General features: G+C 47.1%; 1 protein-coding gene across 2 annotated transcripts; it reads left to right on the top strand.

Moving 5' to 3' along the window:
- The first annotated feature begins 527 nt into the window (after positions 1–527).
- SLC35B4 (solute carrier family 35 member B4) lies at positions 528–26477 on the top strand. Of its 2 annotated transcripts, XR_014538777.1 has the most exons (11): positions 528–693; positions 7168–7281; positions 8460–8562; positions 12049–12098; positions 14032–14113; positions 14892–14955; positions 16710–16819; positions 19210–19285; positions 20899–20974; positions 22317–24681; positions 24746–26477. XR_014538777.1 is itself a non-coding variant. In XM_083573099.1 (10 exons), exons 1-10 carry the CDS (start codon positions 617–619, stop codon positions 22567–22569), a joined length of 1005 nt encoding a protein of 334 aa, XP_083429225.1. In that variant the 5' UTR covers positions 528–616; the 3' UTR covers positions 22570–26477. The 2 variants fall into 2 exon arrangements, 1 of the variants encoding a protein (XP_083429225.1); XM_083573099.1 differs by having other exon boundaries at positions 22317–26477.
- The last annotated feature ends 902 nt before the right edge of the window (positions 26478–27379 follow it).

The following is a 27379-nucleotide window of genomic DNA, read 5'->3' as shown; positions in this document are numbered from 1 at the left end:
GCATTGCTTTGGAGCATGCAAAATAAAGGGACCAAAAGCCCCCAGAGTTTGAAAAAACAGCAACCCAAGGCAGATCCAAAAGCTTTGCAAACCTAAACCAAAAGTTCATGCAATATATTTGTACTGCTTGGACGCACAGGAAACGAATGAACAAAAATCCCCCAGAGTTTGCCCCTTTTGCAGGAAAAAAAAAACCACTCCGAAATAAATAGCCATTTACCTGGCGGGCTTAATAAAACAACCCTCTCTCTCTCTTGCAGGGGCTTAGTGACCAACCTCCTTCCTCCGTCCCCGGGTTTGCTTACATAGCAACCTGCCCGGGACCAAAGCGGCGAGGACTACGCTTCCCAGAACCCCCTTGGCGAGCGCGAGGGCCATTGCACAAGGAGCGGCGGCCACGCGTCCCCGGCGGAGGCGGCGCGGAGCATCCTGGGAGTCGTAGTCCCCGTCGGGCTGGGGAGCCGTAGAGCTGCGCGCTGGCGGAGGCGCCCGGGAACTACAGCTGCGGGGCGGGCGGGGATTTGGGGCAGGAGGAAGCGCGGGCGGAGGAGCGGCTCCCGGCGCCGGCTGTGCACGGGGCTGGGTTGCTGGACGCCCGAGGGGGTCTCTGCGCAGGATGCATCCTGGGCTGGCCGTGGGGCTGGTCTTCGGCGGCTGCTGCAGCAACGTGGTTTTCCTGGAGCTGTTGATCAGGTGAGATGCTGGGGGGAGCAAGGATAGGGAATCCACCTGCCAGGATCGGGGTGGCGTGGGCATCCCGAGAGGCGCAGAACCGTGGGATTGTGCACTGGGAAGGGTCCCCCAAAGGTCATCCATCCCAACCCCCGGCATGCAGGAATCGCAGCCCCTGGCAAATGGCCACTCAACCTCTCGTTTAGAGCCTCATAGAAGCAAAAGCAGCGGTGGACTATTTGCAGCTGCGTAGCCGCGGAGGGCAGGGAGGCAGCTGTCCACATCTGCCCCCCCCCAAATAAAGTAAGATAAATAAAAATACTTAACTAAAAGTATAAATAATCAGAATGATTGGAATTGGAACGCTCGCTGAGCTCAAAAGAAGGTGATTTAAAACAATTGTTTGCGGAGACGTCTCGTTCCGAATCGGCTAGACAGAGCCGGGCAGGGAGTGGTGACAGGTGGGGGTATATAAACTATATATTCTGTATCATTAGGCTATTAGTATATAAAGCCCTTAGCAACTTGGGACCAGTTTACCTGCGAGATTGCATTTCTCAGCGGAATTTGCACCGTTACATGTAATCTCTGTTCGACATTTGTAAGAACTGGGTCGTTTCGTGCGGCATGACTCACTGCTATCCTTCGGAACTCCCTGCCTGTTGAAATCAAGGAGGCGCCTTCACTGTGCTCTTTCCCAGCACCTGCTGAAAGCGTTCTTGTTTAAGAAGCCTGAGCAGATGCTTAGAAAGTCGAGGTAATTTTAATCTGTTTTAGTGTATTAACTTTGGCATGCTTAAAAGTAGGTGATTCCCCCCTCCTCTTTCCATTTTGTAAACCGCTTTGAGGCTTTTTATAAACTAGGTAAAGGTAAAGGGACCCCTCACCATTAGGTCCAGTCGCGGATGACTCTGGGGTTGCAGCACTCATCTCGCTTTATCGGTCAAGGGAGCTGGCGGACAGCCGATCACGTGGCCAGCATGACTAAGCCGCTTCTGGCGAACCAGAGCAGCGCACGGAAATGCCATTTACCTTCCCGCCAGAGCGATACCTATTTATCTACTTGCACTTTGATGTGCTTTGGAACTGCTAGGTTGGCAGGAGCAGGGACCGAGCAACGGGAGCTCACTCCGTCACGGGGATTCAAACCGCCAACCTTCTGATCAGCAAGTCCTAGGCTCTGTGGTTTAACCCACAGCGCCACCCTTTTATAAACTAAGCGGCATATAAATGGATTGAATGAATGAATGAATGTGCTGGCTTTGCCAACCCCTTTGGTGCTTCTTGGGGAAAATACAGTGTGCGGATAGTACTAAATTAAATAGACGAATGGTGTAAGGCCTCTTACCTCTGTTCCCATGGAACAGGTGAATCTGAGATTTATTTTTATTTTTTAAATGCATCTAAGGGGGGGAGGCAGACATTGGCATTTCAGCTGTGAGGAAAGTAGCAAGCCGGGCCTGTTGTCCTCGAAATGGTTTTCAGGATATTAAATTTCTGTGTACAGCATATCGGACTCCCTTTCCTTGTTTCACGAGGGGGGAAAGAACAGGGCTAGCCTGCAAATGCTCTCTGAATTCTTTAGGGAAGCTGAGGCCCAGGTCTGGCTGGGTAGAAGTGAGTCATCCATCTTCAGATTGCGTCGTGGCAGCGAAACCGGCTTGGTTTTTTTTTAATGTTTGATGTCTTGCTGTACTTTAATTTGTTGGAAGCCACCCAGAATGGCTGGGGCAACTCAGTCAGATGGGCGGCATATGAATAATAAATTGCCACCGCCCTCATCTGTATGGTTGCCCTGTGGGTTCACATATAAAGCCAAAACGTTGGCACAGCTCCTTTGCGGATCCTTTCTGGGCCCGCCAACTTCTTGAAAGAGTGCAATCCAAACCCCTCAGACCCCTTCTACAAGTTCCTAGATACTTTTCAAATCCATGGGTCAGACTAGAAACAGGCATGATCCAAGTCGAAGCTCATATTAGTCTAACATCAGTATATACTGTATTTTTCGCTCCATAAGACGCACCTAGTTTTTAGAGGAGGAAAACAAGGAAAAAAAATATTCTGAACGAAACAGTGGATGTATGATTTTTGTGGTTCATGCTGTGGCCACAGACACGATGTGTGATTTGACTGTGAATTTGGGGTGACCCAATGCAAAAATCCTGAGGATCCATGTGGACCTGTGCTTTGTAACCACTGTTTTTGCACCATTGCGGCCCCACGAAACAGTGGATGCGTGGTTTTCTTGGTGCAGGCTGTAGCCATGGACGTGCTATGTGATCTGATGGAGAATTTGGGGTGACCCAAGGCAAAAATCCTGAGGGTCCATGTGCTTTTAACTCCCCCCTCCCAGTCAGCCTCCTTTATCGCTAGAGTCCCTTATCTCCCCTCCTGATCGCTTGCTGATCAGCGGCTTTGTTTCAACACCCCCTTCCCGCTTTCTAAAAAAAAAAAAAAGCATGATCTGCGTTTTGCCCTTGGGCAATTCGGCTCCAGGGACCACACATTCGCTCCATAAAACGCACATACATTTCCCCTTACTTTTTAGGAGGAAAAAAGTGTGTCTTATGGAGCAAAAAATATGGTAAATAGCTAACTTTGAAACTGCTTCCCCGAGGAATAGCCCCATTGATTCTGAGCGACCAGTTTCAGTCTGGATGGCACTTTTAAACACTCTTCAGAAACTGGGCCTTACTCCCCAAACCCTCATAACTATGGGCCTGGGCCAAGCTAGATCCATGGTTATGCAAAGAATCCTGGACATAGAGAGACAACAGGACTGTACAAGGGTCCCTGATTATAAAATCAAAGAAAACGGGAGATACGTAGCCACTCCAGCAACATATCTCTATTTCCTCACATCCAAGAAGGGCTTTTACTCTTGCTAGAAGCTCAGCCTTGCCCTCACTGGTTCTGGAAGGCTTCTATATAAGAGTCCTGTACGCACAGAGACTTTGTACCTGCCCATTAGGGGAAATAGGAAGCCCCAAACATATATTTTTTAAGATGTCCTTTTTATGTTGAGGTTCGTAGAGACACCATTGATCCCTTGCTGAAGAGGCTCTCCAATCTTTCAGACAAGTCTAAACCGAATCGTCTCCTCTTAGGCAAAGATCACAAGACAACCTGGCTGGTAGCCAGATTCTGCGCCCAGATTTGTAGGCACAGATCGTCGTCTAGAATAAAATAGCTTACTAGGGAAATGCTGAAGTCACCCTTCAATTTTTTACGGTAGCCCAAATCTCAGTTGTACAGGTGTATGTATATATCTCAATTTTAACTCATGAGCTATTGCTGCAATCTGCTCCGATTGTATATTTTATCTGTATGAATGCTGTTTTTATTGTGTTATGTTATGCAAGCTGGTCTTTGACCATAATAAATTATCTATCTATCTGTGGGTTCACATGTTCTGGAAAGGAGAGAGGGTGAGAAACTTGGGTTCTCAGCTGCTGTGAAAGCTGCCATCGTGATCCCTGTGGGGCTTATTTGGCTAGAGAGGGCCTTCTTTCCTTCCTTCTTTGACAATTATTCGTAGCCGAGTAAGATTGTCTTCCCTGAGCACGGTCTTAACAATGAGTCCGTAAGTGACTGTGGAGGCCAGTTCTGGACCCACACGTCCTTCCACAGTGGGGACATAGATTTCTGGGCAGGAGCTGATCACGGTGTGGATTTGCCAAGTGTGCCTTCCTCCTTTTCTTCCTTACGTCCTGAGTTTGAGCGTCTTCAAAGCCCATACAAAATAAAAAAATTCCTTCCAGTAGCACCTTAGAGATCAACTAACTGGGAAGGTGAGCTTGGGACGTCCTGCGTTCAAAACTGCAGCCCTTCCCTTCAGCTCTTGCCAAGAATGCAGGAGCAGGTGGACTTTGTTAAGACGCCATGTGGGGCTCCCGAGATACAAGGATCCCCTTGGGATCACTTCTGCGCAGGTACGTTGCTCTTTAGCCCGGCCTTGTAAATAAGCTCACCAAAGTTGCCAGTGTGCAGATTATTTTAGCAGCTTGCAAAGTCTCTGTCTGCACCTTTCATTTAAAGCAGTATCGTGCCACTTTTCGCATTCATGGCCTTCCCAAAAGACACCCAGGAATTTGGAACGGCAGTTTGTTAAGGGTGCCGAGAGTTATCCCTCTTTCCCTCAGAAAGCTATGTTAACGGAGAAATCTGAGGGCTCCCTTGGACAAAAAACAAGGACACCAGCCAGGAATACCAGAGCAAAACAGCAGCCAGTAGGCTTGGTCTTTATTGAAGACTGTTGTGACAGGACTCCCACCTGCCACCAGGTGGAACAAGATGGAAGCCCCAAACAAAAGAGAACCCAAACTTTTATTAGCTGCTAATCCCCATGTTACACCCCCCCCCAACTACATCACTAATACGTCATGGTTACATCATGAAAGGGGAGGTCTGGTGGCAGGAATCTGAGCATCCTGGACCCTGCCCCATGGTTCTCCTTGCCCTCCACCAAACACCCATCAAGTGTAACAAAAGAGATATTTACATCTCCCTGTTTCCCAGCCAAGTTAATCACACCCTTTTGTCTTCATTTGGTTTGTTATTTCTGGAATGGCTACCTGTCTGGCACTCAGGTATCAGGATGCCAGGGATTATCACTCAGGCAGAGGGGCTGCTGAGTAGCTGAGCTCACATGTCTATATGAATTTCTGAAGTTTTCCCAGTGAGCCAGTACATAGGTACATTTATCAGTGAATTCTTACATTTGGTATCATGCAGCAAAGGCCCTTTGAATAGATAGGAAGAAACTGTGATGAAGTGTTTTGTGGGGACAAATCACAAAAGTCACAAAAGTGATTCTGCTGATTTTGGTAGTGGGCTGCATGTGCATGATATCTGCTGGAGGGGCAACCCCCTCCCCCCAACCTATACATAAATTCCTGCAACAGCTACAATTCCCAAAGTGAATAGAATCAGAGTTGGAAGAGACTCCAAAGGTCATCTAGCTCAACCCGCTGCCTTGCAGGAACCTCAACACGCGGTCCCCCATCTAGTCTGAAACCAGACCGGACCCTGCTTAGCTTTGCAGGCGTACTAGCAGTTTTATTCTTGTGCCACGAGCTTTGAACATTCGGTCCCCTTTCCGCTCTGTGAGACGCAGCTCTCACATTTAAGAAGTCATTTTGAACTGACCCTTTAAAAGTGCTTGCAGCCAGGACGGCCCAGGTTTCTGTCGTGGCAGGTCATGCTATAAACTCTCTTGCCGTAGGGCGGAGGTGTGACCAGCAGTAAAAGTCCTCATTTAGAATAACTCTTGATGTAGCTGGGTAGACAAAGCTGCTTTTATGTTTGCATGAATGTGACTGACTGCCTGGATTGTTTGTGTTGGGTGTTGACACAGGAGCGGTTGATGGCTCTTTCAAAATATGTTTAGGAGCTTGTAAACCTTTGCAGCTTGAGATTGGACCATATAAGAAGGACCCCTGGGAGGGAGAAGTTTCTGGGATTCACATAAGACTGGTCTGCTTCTTCTTACATAGGTCGATTCTTAGCCACGTTGCATTGCATATAAAGTGATGTTAATTCCTTCCAGGTCCTAGGTTTTTCCTCTCCTTGGAAATGCAATTGTTTTATTGTTTTAACTCTTGGTTGTTGCCGTAATTAGAAAAGGGTGTGAGGTGTTTTGTTTTTTTAAAAAAGGAAATGTAAAACATTTAACATGGCACAAAACCCAAGATTCAGTCACCTCTTTTTGCCTGTATGATTGCCTTTCATTGCCGTCTCACAAACAAGAACACGTTTGAGTTTTGGATCCTTGTAAAGACCCCATCCATCTTGGCAAGGCAAGGTCTGAAATCTGAGCACAGCAAAGTCCTTGCAAAAGTACTGTATTTTTCGCTCTATAGGACGCACCAGACCATAGGACGCACCTTGTTTTAGAGGGGGAGAACAAGAAAAAAAAAATCTCCCCCTCTCTGCTCAGCGCCCCTTCAGCGAAACAGAGCCCCTTCTATTTCTCCTCCCGCTTGGCTGAAGGGGCGCTGCGCAGCTCTCCCTCTCTGCTGAAGCCGGGAGAGTCTTGCTCTCCCGGATTCAGCAAAAGGAACCCGAAGCCTTTGGAGCGCAGCGCAAGTTCTCGCTGCGCTCCAAAGGCTTCAGGTGGCATCCCTGAAGCCTGGAGAGCGAGAGGGGTTGGTCGCAATGACCCCTCTCGCTCTCCAGGCTTCAGCGAAAGCAACACGTAGCCTCTGGAGCGTGGAGGGAGAGCTCCCTCTGCGCTTCGGAGGCTTTGCGTTGCTATCGCTGAAGTCAAGGAGCCTGCATTCGCTCCATAGGACGCACACACATTTCCCCTTAATTTTTGGAGGGGAAGAAGTGTGTCCTATAGAGCGAAAAATACGGTAATTAGAAGGGTGCAATCTTTCTCTTTGTTTTATGCGTGGTTAGGGACGGAGTTTTCAAATATAACTTCTTCTTTCTTTCTTCGTTCCTTCCATCCTTTCTCTCTCTCCCTCCCTCCCTTCTCCACTTTAAACACAGGGAATTTCCAGGATGTGGGAACCTGATTACCTTTGCCCAATTCTTCTTCATAGCCATCGAGGGTTTCATCTTCGAAGCCAATTTTGGACGGAAGCGACCCACCATCCCAATCAGGTATGGCCACTGTCCTCAAGACGGGAGCCAAGGTTATGTGGGTCCGGTGACACCTGGTGGGGGGAGCACAGAATGTTCCCCATCCCTGGCTTACAAGAGGGGAGTCTTCATGGGGCTGCTACCAAAACTGGTTGCAGAGATTGCGTGTCAAGACCCCGCAACCACCCCCTCGTTGAAGAATAAACACACAGGACACAAATATTAGGTTAATGTTATTGGGCAAATTTTGACCACATCTTTATTGATTACAGAATGTGAGCGGTATTGGCTTAGGCATTGAATGAACCAGACTATATCTGACTCCTGCCCGTTGCGCAGGGAGTAAACCACCAGAAGGGGAACCCCCGTTGATGCAGACCAACTCAAGCTCCCCCAGGTGTTCCCGACGGGGTCGTGTCATGGCTCTAGCCCCGCCCTGGGCTTCGGACAAGATCTACACCCCCAGATTCTTGTAACGGAATACCCTTAAGCCTGGAGGGGCAGGTGATAGCCACACCTCCCCTCTCCCATCATAACTCCCAACATGCTCTGTTATCTCCCACTTGGACTACTGCAATGTGCTCTATGTGGGGCTACCTTTGAAGGTGACCCGGAAACTACAACTAATCCAGAATGCGGCAGCTAGACTGGTGACTGGGAGCGGCCGCCGAGACCATATAACACCGGTCTTGAAAGACCTACACTGGCTCCCAGTACGTTTCCAAGCACAATTCAAAGTGTTGCTGTTGATCTTTAAAGCCCTAAATGGCCTCGGTCCAGTATACCTGAAGGAGTGTCTCCACCCCCATCATTCTGCCCGGACACTGAGGTCCAGCGCCAAGGGCCTTCTGGCGGTTCCCTCGCTGCGAGAAGCCAAGGTACAGGGAACCAGGCAGAGGGCCTTCTCAGTAGTGGCCCTGTGGAACGCCCTCCCACCAGATGTCAAAGAGAACAACAACTACCAGACTTTTAGAAGACACTTGAAGGCAGCCCTGTTTAGGGGAGCTTTTAATGTTTAATAGGTTATTGTATTTTAGTGTTTTGTTGGAAGCCGCCCAGAGTTGGCTGGGGAAACCCAGCCAGATGGGCGGGGTATAAATAATAAATTATTATTATTATTATTATTATTATTATTATTATTATTATTATTACTCCATGCTAGGCTTATGGGGCAAATCCCTTTGCGGTTCTCCTTCCAGGTACTACCTGATCATGGTGGCTATGTTCTTCACGGTCAGCGTGGTGAACAACTACGCCCTCAACTTGAACATCGCGATGCCTCTGCATATGATATTTAGATCGGTGAGTCCTTTTGCTTTGTTTTAATATATAATATTTATTAAGTTTCCATTTTATCACATTTAACCAAGTCCTGGGCACAGCATAAAGCAGGCATCCCCAAACTCGGCCCTCCAGATGTTTTTGGACTACAATTCCCATCATCCCTGACCACTGGTCCTGTTAGCTAGGGATCATGGGAGTTGTAGTCCCAAAAACATAAGGAGGGCCGGGTTTAGGGGTGCCTGGCATAAAGAATCTGATATGTACCCCAAATCATCTTCTTTTTCTATAATTTTTATTACATTTTCTGTTTTACATTTTGGAATCTTCATTTAGACAACCTTAAAATATCGATGACTTCTCTCTTCTTCTCTTCCATGGTTCATTTTGCATAACATAAATCCCTGCATATTTTACATAAACTAAACCATTCAGGATGCCATCATTACATCCATCCAAACTTATTTACACTGTTGAATTTATCTTAAGGCTGCCAACGTTTTCAAGTGTACACAATTCCCCCCCCATATATTCAATAAATGTTTTCCAATCTTCTTTAAACATTAGTTCGTCTTGTTCTCTTATTCTATATGTTAGGTCCGCAAGCTGTGCATATTCCATCAATTTAAGTTGCCATTCTTCTTTAGTTGGGACCTTGCTCGTTTTCCATTTTGTACCCCAAATCTTCCAATCTGTTGAAATATAGCTGTTGTGGTTGCTCGAGAGCAAACAGGCAAGACTCCAACCTGTCTTTTCCAGGCTTTATTATTAATACAAGCTATTTACAATGCAGAGCGTCACAAGTCCATGTCTGGCTCAGTCGCTAGCAGAATCTGGGAGTGGCCGGTCCTTGGACCTCCCCCAGCATAACAGTTGTGTGACCCCCATCCTTCTCCTCCCCTCTCTTTTTTTTTTATATAAATTTTTATTGATTTTTCAACACATATTAAAGGACAATACAAAACAATACATGAACAAACAAACATATAAACACGTATAATTTCTTAACCTTTTTTTTCTTAAACCTTCTTTCAGTGACTTCCCCATACCTCCCTTTTCTGCATCCCTGTTTTAAATCTTTCCAGCAACCCCTAATTTCAATTTCTTACAGCCCTTTCTTTAAATCCTTTTTCTCATATCCAATTGTTTGTCCCTGCAATTCTATTTTGCCTTACCCATGACATTTTAACACTCATTAATTTTGCAACAGTTCTTAAGATACACTTTAAATTTCTTCCAGTCTTCTTCCATCGTCTCTTTCCCTTGGTCGCGGATTCTGCCAGTCATCTCAGCCAGTCCCATGTAGTCTATCACCTTTGTCTGCCATTCTTCCAGCGTGGGTAGTTCTTGTGTCTTCCAATACTTTGCTAAAAGAACTCTTGCTGCTGTTGTAGCATACATAAAGAACGTCCTATCTTTCTTTGACACCAATTGGCCCACCATGCCCAGGAGAAAGGCCTCTGGTTTCTTCACAAATGTGCATTTAAGCACCTTTTTCATTTCATTATAAATCATTTCCCAGAAGACCTTAATCCTTGGGCACGTCCACCAAAGGTGATAAAAGGTACCTTCAGTTTCCTTACATTTCCAACATTTGTTATTGGGCGTATGATAAATTTTTGCTAGCTTGACTGGGGTCATGTACCACCTATATATCATTTTCATAATGTTCTCTCTTAAGGCATTACATGCCGTGAACTTTATACCGGTAGTCCATAACTGTTCCCAGTCAGCAAACATAATATCATGTCCAATATCTTGTTTCTCTGGTTTCTCTTCAGATCGTATAAATCTTTCGCCTTTTACTTCTCCTCCCCTCTCTGGGCCCAAACCTACTTCGCAGAGAGGGCGCTGGCAAAGGGGGACTTGCCTCCCCACCGCTTTGCTCAGGCTCGGTGTTGAGGCTCTCCCTAGCATCTCCTGGTCCCTGCGCCCCTTCCCCACTGGAGGTAGGGCTTTCCTCCTTGCCGGAAGAGGAACTGCTTCGCAAGATCTTCGGAGGCTCCCTGTAACACAACTGCCCTTCCACCTCTCGCCTCTGAGCTGATGGCAGTTCCCTGGCAATAGCCCTCATCATCCCTGGCCGTTGGCTGTTCTGGCTGGGGTTGATGGGGAGTTGGAGCCCCACAACATCTGGGGACCGCAGACTCCCCATAGCTGCTCTTCAACATAACAACTGCCGGGCTAGATCTTCACCTAGCCTGGCTCTCCTTTCTAAACAGCAGCCAGTCCTAACAACGTATTTCAGGAGCGCTGCTAATTAACAGCCGAAGAAATTTATGAAACAAAGGTCCTTATTACGTTTTGCAAGGATAAATGCCGTGAGCTATCTCGGTTCCGAGCAATAATGTTTAATTCAAAAAAAAAAAAAAACATAAAGGAATTCTGTGTGCTCTTTACACTTAGTTTGTTTTGTTTACCAATAAAACAAAATTTATTTAAAAACTAAAAATGCCAAGTGCTGTTCTCATCGGAACAGCATTTCCCCAAGGTGTCGTTTGCAGGTGATATCAATAGACAGGATTGTAAGTTGTTTTTATATGCAGTGACGGCAGCAAGAATATTATTGGCACAAAAATGGAAGCAGGACGAAAGAAGAATGGCAGATGAAACTGATGGACTATGCAGAATTAGATAAATTAACAGGAAGGATTCGAAACCTGCGGGACCAGAGATTCTTAGAAGACTGGAGTAAATATATGAAAAAGCAATTGAAATATTGCAAGAAAGACTATGAAGAGAATTATGAGTTAATGACAATTAAGAGTAAAAGAAAAATTAAGAAACGCAGAATAAGTGGTAAAGAACGAAAAATCATCAGAGGTTGTTGACGGAAGTCTAAAATATTGTATAAGATAAGAAGTTATGTTAAATGATTGTTGGAACCAGGCAGAGGGCCTTCTCGGTAGTGGCACCCGCCCTGTGGAACGCCTTCCCACCAGATGTCAAAGAGAAAAATAACTACCAAACTTTTGGAAGACATCTAAAGGCAGCCCTGTTTAGGAAAGTTTTTAATGTTTAATAGGTTATTGTATTTTAGTGTTTTGTTGGAAGCCACCCAGATGGGCGGAGTATAAATAATAAATTATTATTATTATTATTATTATTATTATTATTATTATTATTATTAAAACCCAATAAGTGTGTGTGTGTGTGTGTGTGTGTGTGTGTCGTTTGCAGGAGTCCCCTAGAGAGGTGCAATACATAAAATGGTAGAGTTGGAAGGGACCTCAAGCAGTAATCTAGTCCAACCCCCTGCAATGCAGGAATCACAGGTACACAATCCCTGACAGGTGTCCATCCAACCTCTGCTTAGAAACCTCCGACAGGGTCCACCAATTCAACTTGTACCTCCGATACCCCAGGGCCTTGCCATGTACAAACCCTTCACCTGAAATCTCCTTACCTGCCTATAATCACTGGCATCATTTTAGCTCTTATTCACTGTTAACCCACTTGGCTTTTTCCTTCTTTCCATGACCCTCTCCGGCTGCCTGGCCTCTTCAGGGATCTCTGATAGCAAACATGGCTCTGGGCATCATCATTCTGAAGAAAAGGTACGTCTTCTTTATTTTGCTGGGGCTGAGAGTAGTCCAGAGTTGAGGTAGCGGACCGGATGGCAAGGGAAGTTGGCGTGCTCTCTTTTCCCACTAGCGGCTGACCCACAAATGGGACGGTGGGTTGTTTCTTCTGGAAGAGGGGGCCTTTCAAAAGACAGGTGGCTAATCGGTTGCAACTCTTAAAGCACCATCTGCCTTATCTTGTACCTACAGGACCACCTCTCCTGGTATGCCCCACAGAGGACCTTATAGTCCTCAAACAAAAACATCTTGGAGGTCCTGGGCCACAGGGAGGTTAGGCTGGCCTCAACCAGAGCCAGGGCTTTTTCAGCTGTGGCCCCGACTTGGTGGAACGCTCTGTCACAAGAGACTAGGGCCCTGCGGGACTTGACATCTTTCCGCAGGGCCTGCAAGACGGAGCTGTTCCACCAGGCCTTTGGCCAAGGCACAGTCTGACCCCCTCCTTCGGTAATCCTCATAGAACTCTAGCCCACTGGTTGCCATTAATTTGATTCTGAATTGATTTTTGAATGAATTGATTTTAGAATGCTGTGTTTCTTTTATTGTTGTTAGCCGCTCTGAGCCCGGCTTCGGCTGGGGAGGGCGGGATATAAATAAAATTTGTTGTTGTTGTTGTTGTTATCTGGCACAATTCAGCACAGCCAGCAGTTTGGGTTGATGGGATTTGTCGTCTCAACAACATCAGGAGGGCACCGGGTTGGGGAAGGCAGTCCAGGAGGGTTGGACTAGATGACCGCTGGGTCCCTTCCAGCTCTTGTGATTCTGTGAGATGAGTGTGTCTGCATGCCAGTCAGTCAGTTTTATTGCACGTAGCCAAAGGCTGCCGCAATGTACACAGAATCATTCAACGATTAAAAGAAAATATACTGGATTAATACAAAAAACTTAAAACATTTATATTATCAAGACATTACTTAACTCTAAACAGAGCTATAAAAGTAACTTAATATACAAGTTAAGACATTAAACGATAAAATTTATAAGCTAAAATTATCACATGGCCACTGATAATGTTAATTAATACAATGTGCAATTATATGCGGAGTTTGGCGATAAAGATAGAATATAGCTCGATGTAGATAGGGTCAAATAAATTCATCTCCTTTACAGTTGTTGGCTACCTTGGCTATATAGGTAAGGGGTAAAGGGACCCCTGACCATTAGGTCCAGTCGTGACCGACTCTGGGGTTGCGTGCTCATCTCGCTCTATAGGCCGAGGGAGCTGACGTTTGTCCGCAGACAGCTTCTGGGTCATGTGGCCAGCATGACTAAGCCGCTTCTGGCGAACCAGAGCAGCGCACGGAAACGCCGTTTACTATCCCGCTGGAGCGGTACCTATTTATCTACTTGCACTTTGACGTGCTTTCAAACTGCTAGGTTGGCAGGAGCAGAGACCAAGCAACGGGAGCTCAGCCCGTCGCGGGGATTCAAACCGCCAACCTTCTGATCGGCAAGTCCTAGGCTCAGTGGTTTAACCCACAGCGCCACCCGCGTCCCTCCTTGGCTATATAATTTGCTCTAATTTTCCTAGCGGCAGTTGCAAAGAGTGCTACACGCCAGGTCACATACTTATCTGTGTCTGCAAGGAGATATAAAATCATGTCAGAGGGGTTCTGGCCAAGGGACCTTGACATTGCTTTGGTTATGTGATATCTCTGAACCATGAGGACTAGGAGAATGCGTTTTATCCTTCTTCTTCTGGCTTACTAGCTGGAAGCCGAGATCCTCAAGGCTTTGCCAGAGCTGCCGGGTTCTGCCGTGGAAGCCCAGCCTATGCAATGATTGTTGCAACCCGGGGTCTTACATTGACACAGCAACAAAGGGCACCGTTCCCTGTAAGGTGGGCTTCCTGGACGGTCCTGGGCTTTCCTGGTTCTCCTGAAACCCTCCCTGTCCTCCACCTGTACAGGTACACCATCTCCAAATACACCTCCATAGCTCTGGTGTCTCTGGGAATCTTCACCTGCACCTTCATGTCAGCAAAGCAAGTGGTAAGGACCGCTGCGTTTCCTCCCCCTTTGCCATAGCTGTGTGACCACCAGCACTTTCCCTTCCTCTTGTACGCAAATCGCCGTCGGAAAGAGCGCAGTTCAGTTCCTTGGCTTAAAAGCAGGGTATCCCCCCTCTAAAGCAGGAATGACTTGGGCCATATCCGGCCTCCACCGGATTCCTTGTGGCACCAGGGATGGGCAGCTGGTGGCCTGTGGGCCTTGAAGCAGTTTTATCTGGCTTCTGTGGCCTTGCCTCGTTTGAATCTGGTTGTATTGGCAGGTTGCTATGCACAGGACTGATTGGCCAGTGTCTGAGACGTCACTAACTCGCCCCGCTCCTTTGGGGTGCTTCCCCACCGCTACCACCTTTTAAAACATGGATTATGTATGGAAAAACATTTGCCCACTTGTAAGGAAAAGCGGGAAAGAGATTATATATAAAGGGATAGAGTCCTTGGTTATCTTTAGTTTTTGTGCATCATGTCCCTTGGTGCTCAAACACATGTGTTTCATAGCTGTGAATCCCACACACCTAAGGTAGCGTTGGCTGTGTTTTAGGGCCAGTTGCTAAGGTCCTCTGGCTCTGCGGCAAAATACATTTCCCTTCCCCAAGTTGTCCTTGAAAATAATTCCACCAAGTTGTCTGTCCCTGAGTTGGAGGTTGTCTCCCATTTCAGAGGAAGGCTGGCCTCAGCCAAGCAGGATTTGGTAGGAATGTTCTCTTATTTAAGTGCACAGGTTGAATTTCTCTCTCTCTTTCCCACTTCTGCGTCCTTAGAGTTCTATGTCAAGCCCAAGTGAAGATGAAGAGAACGTCTCTGCTTTCATCTGGTGGCTGCTAGGTCTGTAACTGCGAATACTTTTATGGTTGTGTTAGTACTGGCTTGCCATTCAACAGAAAAAGCCCAGTGTGCATAGCACTGATTGACCAGCGCTTGGGATGTGGCAACCCCACACCTCTCCCTTCTTTTTAAATGGCTTTTCCACGTTATCTTTAAATAACACGACAAACGAATGGTCCAAGCTGTTTGCCATTTAATGTGGGACGAGTAAAAATCGCCTCTATGTTACTAAGCTGGAAAGATAGACCAAAAAATGGGTATAGTTTTTTATTTCTCTTATGCCACAAACGACTAACGTGTGCAGACAGGAGGCTAGAAAACCTTTTCCTGGGCTAGCTCAGCCTTCTGCTTCTAGAGTCCTCCAGAAGTTTTGAACCATAACTCGCATCAGCCCCATCTGCCCAAAATATCTAGATGGCACCAGGATACAGGAACTGGATTGTTGCTGTTTTGGCAAAGTTGTTTCAATTCAGAGGCTGATTGGCTCAGAACAAGGTGTGATGTGCTCTGCACCAGAGTGGAGTCCAGACTCCGTAGCCTGTCTCAGCTGTACAGACCCTTTGCAGATATTGCGTAATGTTAAGGAGTGTTCAGACATTCCCATAAATGGAGTTGCCTGAAGCTTTTTTCCCCCTCCCGTGGATCAAGCCCGCATTTCCCTTCTCACCTTCATCATGGATTCGACAGACGCACTAATTCGCTCACCTGTCGCCTGTCTCGTTCCTTTCGGCAGGCTTCTCCCTTCGACTGCCTTGCCTTTAATTAACCACAAGTTGTAACACTTATTGGCAGAGATGCTGCCTTAACACTTTAAGTATACCTTCAGTATACCTGAAGGAGTGTCTCCATCCCCATTGTTCTGCCTGGACACTGAGGTCCAGCGCCGAGGCCCTTCTGGCAGTTCCCTCCTTGCGAGAAGCGAGGTTACAGGGAACCAGGCAGAGGGCCTTCTCGGTGGTGGCACCCGCCCTGTGGAACGCCCTCCCAGCAGGTGTCAAGGAAATAAACAACTACAGTGGTACCTCGGGTTAAGAACTTACCGTATTTTTCGCTCTATAAGGTGCACCTAGTTTTAGAGGAGGAGAACAAGAAAAAAAGTGTTCTCTCCCTCTCTGCTCAGCGCCTCTCCAGCAAAGCGGGAGGAGAAATGGAAGGGGCTTCGTTTCTCCTCCCACTTCTCTGAAGGGGCGCTGCACAGCTTTCCCTCTCTGCGCAGTGCCCCTTCAGATCCCTCGTGCTCTCCTGGCTTCAGCGAAAGCTGCGCAGCCTGCATTCGCTCCATAAGACGCACACACATTTCCCCTTACTTTTAGGAGGGGATAAGTGCGTCTTATAGAGCGAAAAATACAGTAATTCATTCTGGAGAGCCGTTCGTAACCTGAAGCACCACTTTAGCTAATGGCGCCTCCGCTGCCGTGCGATTTCTGTTCTCATCCTGAAGCAAAGTTCTTAACCCGAGATACTATTTCTGGGTTAGTGGAGTCTGTAACCTGAAGCATATGTAACCCGAGGTACCACAGTATCTGACTTTTAGAACACATCTGAAGGCAGCCCTGTTTAGGGAAGTTTTAAATGTTTGATGTTTTGTCGTGTTTTTAATATTCTGTTGGGCACCACCCAGAGTGGCTGAAGAAACCCAGCTAGATGGGCGGAGTATAAATGATACATTATTATTATTCTAATAAATTAGTATTAAGAGAAAAGCACCGTAAGCAGTTAAGCCCAGCCTGTTCACCCCACTGTTGTGTCTGCAGGTATCCTCGCGCTGACCTTTGCTCTCCTCATGTCGGCCCGGATGGGGATCTTCCAAGAGACCCTCTATAAGAGATTTGGAAAGCACTCCAAGGAAGCCCTCTTCTACAACGTAAGTCTCTGTGGTCCAGATCGACTTCATTCCTTTCTTGACATAAAGTAAACCGAACAAATCCATCCAGGTGTTGGACGTGGGACGATGAAGTTCAGGGAAAGTTAGACGTTCGGTAGAAATCAGCGCAGTTTGGAGCAGTTGGTACCCAAACTTTCTCTGCCTACTATAAGCTCATTCCCAGTGCCCCCTACCCTATAAAAAGTGGTATTCAGAATAGTGCTTTTACACAATCCACTCTGAAAGATAACAACACAATAAAATTCGAAATTATTTGCACGTTTGTTCAGAATCCAAGGAAAACTGTTTTGCTTATTCATGGCCAAATGATACCAGGTTTTTAAAGTCTGATAGTCATTTACATCTCTGCTGCCCCCCTGCCCCCCTTTTCCTCTTAGGGCCCCACCCTCCGGTATTTCCCACCCCACCCCCAGGAGATGGTACCACCCCCTTTGGGAACCACTGATTTGTGTGTGTGTCAGGCTTCCTCAACCTCGGCCCTCCAGATGTTTTGGGACTACAATTCCCATCATCCCTGACCGCCGGTCCTGCCAGCTAGGGATCATGGGATTTGTAGGCCCAAAACATCTGGAGGGCCGAGGTTGAGGAAGCCTGGTGTGTGTGTGCTGCAACAGCCTGTGTAGACCCACTTTGTGCATTCAGCAGAATGAAACAGGAATGCACAACCTCAGGCTATTGTAGGGGCAACAGGGTGTGTTTCATGTCTAAATGTTGCTCCGTGGCGATGGGATGCCCTGCCCGTTGCAAAACAGCTTCCTGCAGTCGTCCGTGAAGCTTCTGCCTTCTAGCACAGGCCCAGTTCATATGCAATGCTTAGCTAAACCGTGGCTTGGCAGAAACATGCAGGCTCCCAGTGAGAAGACTGTGCTTCCTCCAGTCCTCCCAAACCAAACCATTGCACCCAAACCAAGACTTGTGTTTTGGGGTGAAGTACACCTCTGGGCCAAGAAAATAAATACAACCCAGGTGGTTAAGAAAGCCCAACAGAGACTCCATCTCCTCAGAGTATTGCGAAAGAACGATGTTAGTCAACATCTGATGATCTCCTTCTACCAGTCCACAATAGAAAGTGTCCTTTCATACTGCATCACGGTGTGGGACGCTGGTTTGACATCAACTGATAGGAAGTGCCTACAGAGGGTGGTGAATACAGCACAAGATATTATGGGCTGTCCCTTGAATCCACTGGATGAAATAGCGGAAGAACGTTGCCTCAGGAGAGAGAGGAAAATTCTCAGGGATGATTCACACCCTGGCCGGCACTTTCTTGATCTCTTGCCCTCGGGCAGAAGATATAGAAGTATGATTAGTCGCACCAACAGGGTAAAGAACAGCTTCTATCCGTGGGCTGTTGGGCTGCTGAATGAAAAGATAACAACAGGGCAACTGACTTTCAGGTTTGGTAGGTGTGCGTCTGTAAACGAGGGGAATTAAGACTAAGAGAGCTGCGTGGGGGGTGCTCGTGTAATCTCACTGTATACTGTACAAGTGACAATAAAGTATTTCAATTTCAATTCAGTTCAAGAGCTAAGCTGCCTCTGGTGTGTCTTAAAAGCCATTCTTAAAAACAAGTCATCCACACGGTTCCATGTTTACGTTCTCTTCCGTTCCTCCACAGCTCTTAGAAAGGTCGGCCGATCGTTTGTTATTATGATTATTTATTAAATTTATATGCCACCCTTCATCGTAAGATCTCAGGACAGTTTACAGAGTAAAATACAAGGAAATTAAGATTCAGTGCTTGGCAACCAGTGTGGTGTTGAACTTGTATCCCGAAGAACCAGGTTCAAACTCCCACTCAGTCATGAGGCTCACCGGGTGACCAGTCCCTGTCTCTTAGCTTAGCCTACCTCACAGGGTTGTTGTGAGGCTAAAATGGGGAGAGGGAGAATCCTGTGCACCAAAACCTGAGCTCCTTGGAGGAAAGACAGGAAGTAATTGGAATAATAAGTAAATAGTTTATTTTTTAAAAAGGAAATGCTGGTTATAATAATAAAAATAATAATTTATTATTTATACCCCGCCCATCTGGCTGAGTTTCCCCAGCCACTCTGGGTGGCTCCCAGTCGAGTGTTAAAAACAATACAGCATTAAACATTAAAAGCTTCCCTAAACAGGGCTGCCTTCAGATGTCTTCTAAAAGTCTGGTAGTTGTTGTTCTCTTTGACATCTGACGGGATGGCGTTCCACAGGGTGGGTGCCACTACCGAGAAGGCCCTCTGCCTGGTTCCCTGTAACCTCACTTCTCGCAATGAGGGCACCGCCAGAAGGCCCTTGGCGCTGGATCTCAGTGGTTGTTCTGTTAGTGCACAAGTCCTGTCCCTGTTTTCTCTGGGCATCTCTCTCAAGGTCTTCTTTCCTCCTCACAGCACGCCCTCCCCATCCCAGGTTTCCTGCTTCTGGCTCCTGACATCTACAGACACGCCCTTCTCTTCAGCCAATCTGGTAAGCTGGGCGCATTTCTCAATATTGCTTCTGGACAGCTTCCTGCTATCGGCCAGGAAACAAATTCAGCTCTGCTGGGTGAGGCCAGTGTCCCATCTAGTCCAGAATCCTGCTCTTACATAATCCTGCCCAATTATTGGAAACCCATAAGCAGGGCCTGAGCACAACAGCAGAATCGCCAACCTATGATGCCCAGAAATTTATATTCAGAGCCATACTGTCTCCAATATGGAGTGCAGCTATTGTGGCTGGCTGCCATGGACAGCCTAGCAGCAGTTGCCCATCCTTACCTCGCTCCGTAAGCTCTCCAGTTACCAGAGATGGCGTTCTCGCAGTGTGTGCCTTACACGGAAAGGAGAACGTGTTGCCTTAGGCCACATTCGCACCATGCATTCAAAGCAGCTTTCATACCACTTTGTCATGGCTTCTTCCAAAGAATTCTGGGAGCTGTACAGTGGTACCTCAGTTTAAGAACTTAATTCGTCCTGGAGGTCCGTTCTTAACCTGAAACTGTTCTTAACCTGAGGTACCACTTTAGCTAATGGGGCCTCCCGCTGTCGCCGCCGCGTGATTTCTGTTCTCATCCTGAAGCAAAGTTCTTAGCCCGAGGTACTATTTCTGGGTTAGCGGAATCTGTAACCTGAAGCGTCTGTAACCCGAGGTACCATTGTACTTTGTTCAGGGTACAGGGAGCTGTAAGGAGGCCCCTGTTCTTCCCCACCCAACTACCATTCCCCTGTAATGGAGGAATGTGGCAGTGGCGTAGCATGGGTTGCCAGTGGCCGGGGCTGCGCGAACCTGGGTGGGAAGGAGGGAAACAGATGGAGTACGCATACGCATTCAATTGCCCTAACGGTGTCTGTGTCATTGCAGCCGCACAGATATATATAAAATCAACTATTATATATATATATATAATAGTTTTTAGGAGACCCCCCCCAGTCCCCTCCCAGAGTTAAAATCCCCAGAATTCCTTATGAAGAGAAAGTAGTTGTTCAACCACGCTGACAATTGTCTTTGTGCGAGGTGAGCAAGCATCGCCCGACATAATAGCTTCCACTACTATAGATTTTCCTAGAAATGGCAGGAGATCCATGAAGCTGTGCATTTGTGTGTGTGTCTCAGTCACGGAGTTGCCTTCGGCTGAGTCAGACCTCTATGAATTCACAAGACTGGTTCTTTCTGAAGCTGAGATGGGGAGCTGAGAAGAACAATATCCTTCTTGGTCTGTTTCCTGGCTTCTAGGAAACACTTGCTGTGGAATCATAAACTAGATGGGGAACCTTTGGCCCTCCAGGCAATACTGGACTACAAGTCCCATCATCCCTGACCATCGGCCATGCTGGCTGGGGCTGATGGGAGTTGTGGTCCTACAACATCTGGAGGGTTACAGGCTCTCCATCTTTGGATGAGATGAATCCTTGGGGGCATCTGCTGCTGGGATGGTTGATGAGATGCGTCCTTGGTCAGATCCAGTGGAAACCTTGTTTTAGAATGGTACATTTCAGTGCACCTAAGAGCAAGACCTGGAGGGAGATAGGCAGTCTGGTGAGCTTGTCCCTCCAAAGCTGGCTACGGACCCCTCACCTTTCTCTTTCTTCCTTACTTTGCAGAACCATTCCAAGTCCCAGTTATTGGGGTCACGTTACCCATAATGTGGTTCTACCTCATCATGAACATCATAACTCAGTATCCTTTTTGGAACAGGTTCAGCGGGTGATGGGCTTAACGTTCTCTAAGGCTCGTGTGTGGGTTGTTTGAATGTTGCGTCTCGTCTAGAAAACTAAAGTTTGTTTGCAGTAAATTATAGCTCGACCCTTCCTTGAATGTTTTAAATCCTAGAACGGGGAGCAAAGTAGTAAAAAAATAAACAGAAGAAAGCAATATACAAAAACAGCGATATCATATAAACAAGACTAATAAGGAACTTCACAGTTCTGTCGTAAGGTCATGCAAAATTGCAGCAATGCAAATTAATGTTTCCAATTTAACAGAATGCAAGTCTCAAGGTCAGTGGGACTGCAGATGGATTTGCCAACCTCCCCCATCTCTCCTCTGCTTATCAGGGTGGCGCTGTGGTCTAAACCAATGAGCTTCTTGGGCTTGCCAATCAGAAGGTCGGCGGTTCGAATCCCAGTGCCGGGGTGAGCTCCCGTTGCTCGTTCCCAATCTAGCAGTTCGAAAGCACGCCAGTTCAAGTAGATAAATAGGTACTGCTGCAGCAGGAAGGTAAATGGCGTTTCCGTGCGCTCTGGCTTCTGTCACGGTGTTCTATTGCGCCAGAAGTGGTTTAGTCATGCTGGCCACATGACCCAGAAAGCTGTCTGTGGACAAACACCGGCTCCCTTGGCCTGAAGCGAGATGAGCGCCGCAACCCCGTAGTCGCCTTTGACTGGACTTAACTGTCCAGGGGACCTTTACTTTTTTACCTTTTTACAGACCATGTACAGTAATACCTCCGCCCTGGCGACCATCCATTTGGCGAATGTCAGCGGCAAACCCTTTACTTCCAGGTTTGCCGCTTGCGCATGCGCAGAAGCACTAAATTGCGCTCCACGCACGCAAACTGCTCCACGCACGTGCGCAGAGCAGCACTTTGTCGAGCATCCCTTTCGTCGAGCGTTTGGGGTTCTGGAACGGATCCTGGACTCAAAATAAGGTACCAACCCAAAAACGCTCAACCTGAAGCAACTTTAACCCGAGGAATGACTGTATGTTGTCTTTGCAATTCTGACAACTTTGGGAGCATTCAAGATAACCGTTATTACCAAAGAACTATCCATGTCTATAGGAGAGGATGTGTCTGTGCCCTTTCGTGCAGCCAACAAACTCTCGTTTCCAGTCCAAAGAAGAATCCCTTCACCAAAGGCCACATCCTCACCAAAATATATCTATTTCCCCCTTTTATTTAAGTATGTGGCTGTGCCTATGCAGCCCTCTTATTTGCTTGCTGGCTTCAAAGCTCATATCGCTTTCCCCAAAGTCCTTTGCTTCTTCTCTTGTATTTTCCCTATCTTAACTCCTCCCTCAGATATGTTTGCATCCGGGGCGTCTTCATCCTGACCACAGAGTGCACCTCCCTGACGGTCACACTGGTGGTGACCCTGAGGAAGTTCATCAGCCTCATCTTCTCCATCCTTTACTTCAGGAACCCCTTCACTGCCTGGCACTGGATCGGGACCCTCTTTGTCTTCGTGGGGACTTTGATGTACACGGAAGTGTGGAACAATCTGGGGCCTCTGCTGGACCGGAAGCAGAAGAAACAGGAGGAGAAGCAGGAGTGACGGCTGATGTCCCCGGCTGGGAAAGCGGATGTCTTCTCCACTGAACCACGGAGAACCACGGTTTTCATTCGAGTTTACTCTATATGGTGCCGAGCAACAGAAGATTCCCTTCTCATGGAAGCGAGGGGTTGATTTTTGTAATACAAAAATAACTGGTTTTGGCTATGCCAAGCGGATGAATGAATTCCCTGGAATGGGGAAATCCCCTTTTATTTTATTTGTATTTTTTTCTGGCTGCTGAGGTAACAAACTGAGCTTGGGTGAGGTGAGGCCTGCCGCCATTCTACTTGAGATGGGCCTGTGTGTTTTGGTGCCAGCTGCATGTCTGACGAGACGCCGTGCGATTCACACAAAACGCAAATTCTGGGTTGAGAGGCCTCCCTTCGTCTTGTAGCCCTGGTTGCCACCATGAAACGCCCAAACAGCAAAGAAAAAGGAAGGCCAAATGGTCACATCCCAGAGATTTAACACGGGGAAGTCACCACGTGTGTGATTCTCTGTTTGGAACTGAGCTTCACGGAGTGCGGAGTGGCATTCCACACGCCAGTTCAACCTTTCGAAATTTGAGGCTTACACCCATGGCGGTGGATAACCTCTCTTGCAGCAAGATAATGCCCAGAGTGAGATTTTTGTCGGACCAGCTCCAGGTTTGACGGTGAGACTCCCGTTCTAGCTGGGTGGCTTCTGATGGTGGGCTGCAGCCACAGCAGCGCTCCAAATTGGGGCACGGCCACAGCAAGCCACCATTAACATTTCCCACAGTGCCTCTGACATAGCATCTCTCTGGGGCATTGTGGGAAATAAAGCTCCCGGAGCCAGCTGCTTTTTTAAAGAAGGGTTCAAGGCATGCTTCGGAGGTTATCCCTGCCAGAGTTCTGGGACCTGCCCGACTCTGCCCCCTCGTATTGCTGCTTTCTGCCCTGCCTACGCTGGCCCTGCCTTTCTCCTCAGTAAACAAGTGGCACATAGGCTTGGCTCACATGGAACAATAAACCATGGTTTGCCGTTGTGTGAAAGAGCCTTGTTTGCCTGCCTCCTGTCAATGCACTCCAGTTGCGTCCCGTGCTTCCTCTTAATGTGGCAAATGGATTGCACATCAGAAATTTGAAACCGCAATCTAGCTGGTTTCCTGTTCTGGTTTTCAGGCAAACTCATTACAAAGTGGGGGGGGGGGAAGGGACCACCCACAAAACAAATCTGCTTGAAAAACTATTTTATACAAAGTTCTTTCTTTTTCTTTGTAAAAACATTTTTTTGCAAAACAGCTTGATGATTTTGTTTCCTATTTTTTAGCCCCAGACTTAGGAAATGCATTGTACTTCACTGTCTCGTTTCCTATGCATCTTGTTTGCTATATTTGTATATTCCCTTGCCCAAAAGGGAAGGTTTTGTTCTGAAACATGTCAGGCCTGGAATAAATATTATTTCAAGCACCTGACGTTTTGCTGCAGCTCCCCTGCATTATTATTTTTTAAATGAAGCAGGAAGGAAATCTTAGCCTATGTGGGAAAGAGGGAATATACAAGCCTGGGGTTTCATTCATGCAGCGCCAAACCATGGTTTACCCAAATGCTTGCCGGGATGAGTTTGCCTTGCAGGGTAACTGGACACCATAAAGTTTTGAACAACCAGGCCCTACTCAGGGGAGCAGCCGGAGATGTGTGATAAGCTTGGAATGTGGGAAAATGCATATTTGCTGGCATTTTAAAAATGGCTTTTTAAAAAGAAACGGTTATCCAGCTTGTTTTAACAAGCAAAGAGGGCTTGCACAAGAGTGGGGAACTTGCCGGACCACCAGATGTTGCCAGACTACAGCCCAGGCTGGTACTGAACATCTGGAAAGCTGCAATATTAGCCCTCCCTGGGTTAGTCAGACTTTAATGCAGAACATCCCCCCAAAACTACGTTTCTCAGAACCCTTGGTAACAGTTTGCAGCATGAATGTGCTCAGAAGACTGATCTTGGGCAAAAGCGAGGCTGTGGAGGCCCAATCCAGTGTTAGAGTAGCAGTTTACATCCATACCATGCATCTAGAACAAACTTGCGCCACTTGGACAGTCATGGCTTTCCTCAAGGAATCTTGGGAACTGTGGTCCCCCCCCAGTCATAGCTGTCAACGTTTCCCATTTTTTAAGGGAAATTCCCTTATTCCGAATAGGATTCCTCACAAGAAAAGGGAAAAATTGACAGCTATGCCCCCCAGTCCTCTATAATTCCCAGAGTTCCCTGGGAAGAGGGGATGGATTTTGTTAAGCCGCTTTGGGAATCCTGGTTTTCTGAGGGGAATAATGGCCTCCTTGTAACTCTCTGCGCCCTTAAACTACAGTTCCCAGGATCCTGGCCGAGGGGTAGGGCAGCCATGACTGTTCAAAGTGGTATGATACTGCTTTAAATGTGTGGTGCGGATGTGGCCTTACTCCCCATATCTCCCAATGGGAGCGGGGCAGGCCCGCCCCACAACAAGGAGGCCTGGCCTTCGAGGGGGCGGCCAGAACCAGGTCTACTAACTTGGTTTGATGGGCCTGATCCCGTGTTAAAGTAGCAGCTACTTCCCGGGTGCTTTTGTTTGTTTGTTTGTTCACTCAAAGTTTGAAACCCTGCCAGTATTGAGGCTCAGGCCTGGAGGGACAGGGAATGCTAATGGAAAGCCTTTGCGGTTCAAAAAGGAACTTAAATTATATTCTAAAAGCAGCTGTTGTTGACAAGAAACATTTAGTGCGACGGCATTCGCCTGTCGCGTTAAGCTGTAAAGCTTCTCCCTCTGTTACAGGCCGTCCCCCTCAGACAATTATGTGAAGCGGACGGGAACTTGAATTGTTCAGAGTTTTAAATGTCTGGGTTGTGCCTCAACCTGATCCATCCTTCTGCACTGGTTCTCTTCGAGGTTTTTTTTTATTTTTCTGTGTTAAGCTTCTCTCCTCCCAGGTAACATCCTCACCATGTGTGTGCATATTTATCGGTAAACGTATTTGCAAGTCAGTTTGAACGCTGTCTTTTAGATAAGAGCAATCGCTTCCCCATGCTCAGCGCATTGAATGTTTGGTCGCATATTTGCATTTTGCTTCCCACGTTCCACGGAGCCCTGTGCATTTTCTTGCATGCTGTACTATGCGCATCCTGTGTCTCTGGCATCCTGGCGTCCCAGGGGTGCAGCAGCCCCTGTCCATTTTTGGACCCAGGGCTCATTGGAAATCCGTACATGGATGTGGGGATTGCTTCCATTCTCAAAAGATGCATCTCCACATGTGTGTTTGCAGCTGGAATAGCCTCCTGTGATTGCAGGAGCGGAATGTGTGAATTGCTCTGGGCGCCTGCGATGCCCTCTTTTGCTCACCCCACACAAGGGCTGATGTGTTGGCAGCTTCAAAATGAATACAGGATCACCTGACCTTTGGGGCACCAGCTGTCGCCGTCACCAGCAGGTGCACAGGTGAGTGCCCCCAGGTAGCCTCTCAATTTAGGAACTGCCTAACAAGGACAAAGGGTATGTCTCTTTATCATCATCATTATTATTTTGCTAGAGGTTCCTCTCCCCCAGTGGAATTAGGATTTTAGAAGTTTCTTTAGCGAGTTCTACTTCTGCCTCACGTAAATCTCATTGTGGAGGCACTGGGTGAAGGACTTGGCGGTTAATAGATTGGAGGGTGGACATGCCCCCCCCCCAGTGTTTTCGGCAAGAAACGAGGTTTACTAGACATTTGAGAATGTTATCGGTGACTTGGACGAATGTGTGTACAGAGGAAAGCTAGAGGAGATATCAGCTCCCTGCTTGCTTACTAAAAATGGGGATAACTTGTAGGGTTAAACAAAGAATGTTTTTTTTATTTTTATGATGATGACTTCCTTTAGTTTATTTTGTGTACCTCCTGCCCCTCCTACCCCCAAATAAATTTTACCTGGATATGTTTGAGGACTCCTCTAGACTTGTTTATTGTGCATTTGTCCAGATTTGCCGGTGCAAAGTTTAGTGGAGATTGGACTATATTCAGTCTTGATTGAGCACTCATCCAGATTGGGTTATGGGGTGTTTATTCATCTTCCTGTCCCAATTGTTCATTCTTCTCTTCTCAATGTGTCTTATCATCACTTTTCCAGCTGCAAAAAGTCCACTTCCTTTTAAAAATTTAATTTATTGAACTAGAGGCCTGGCCTTCAACTGTGGGTACAGACTCACTGGGGGTGGCCCATGACCAGGTCACAACAGGAGCACTATTGCCCTGCAAATATATAGTAAAAGATTAAGAAATTGGTCCCCAAATGCATTTTCGTTTAAAAGTAGGTCCTGGGTCTGAAAAGATCGAAGTTACCTGTGTTATAGTGGCAGAGTGCTTGAATACACATCAATTGCTCAAACCTACATTTCTCAACAAGCCCCCTTGAACCGCTCCTGCAAAATACTGACAGTCTGGAGGAGCCTTGAAACTGGCTTTAAATGAAGACACGAGTTGGGCTTCATCTTGAAGGTATGTACCCCTTCCCACACTCTCCTTGACCCGCAAACAATTTAAGGCAGAGCTTTCCAAATTGTGTGTCACGACACGCTAGTGTGTCGGCTGCACTGTGTAGGGCTGCATCTACACAGCTATAAAAAAACGCTCTGAAAATACTCTGGGGGAAAAAAACGTTTTAAAGCTCACAATGGAAAATTTCAGATCTACACTGCCACCTGGTGTCACAATGTTATAACGCATTTATAATATTTTTATTATTTAGCTGAGTCCTAGGTGTGTCTCAGAAATTCTCCCTGCGCTCCTCCCGGGGCTGGAAAGAGGTTAGTTTAACCTCCAGCTTGCTGGTAAAACTGAATTAC

Source organism: Podarcis filfolensis, assembly GCF_964270895.1.
Source record: "Podarcis filfolensis genome assembly, chromosome: 10".
NCBI classification, from domain to species: Eukaryota; Metazoa; Chordata; class Lepidosauria; order Squamata; family Lacertidae; genus Podarcis; species Podarcis filfolensis.
This window is presented reverse-complemented; position numbering and strand designations above follow the sequence as displayed.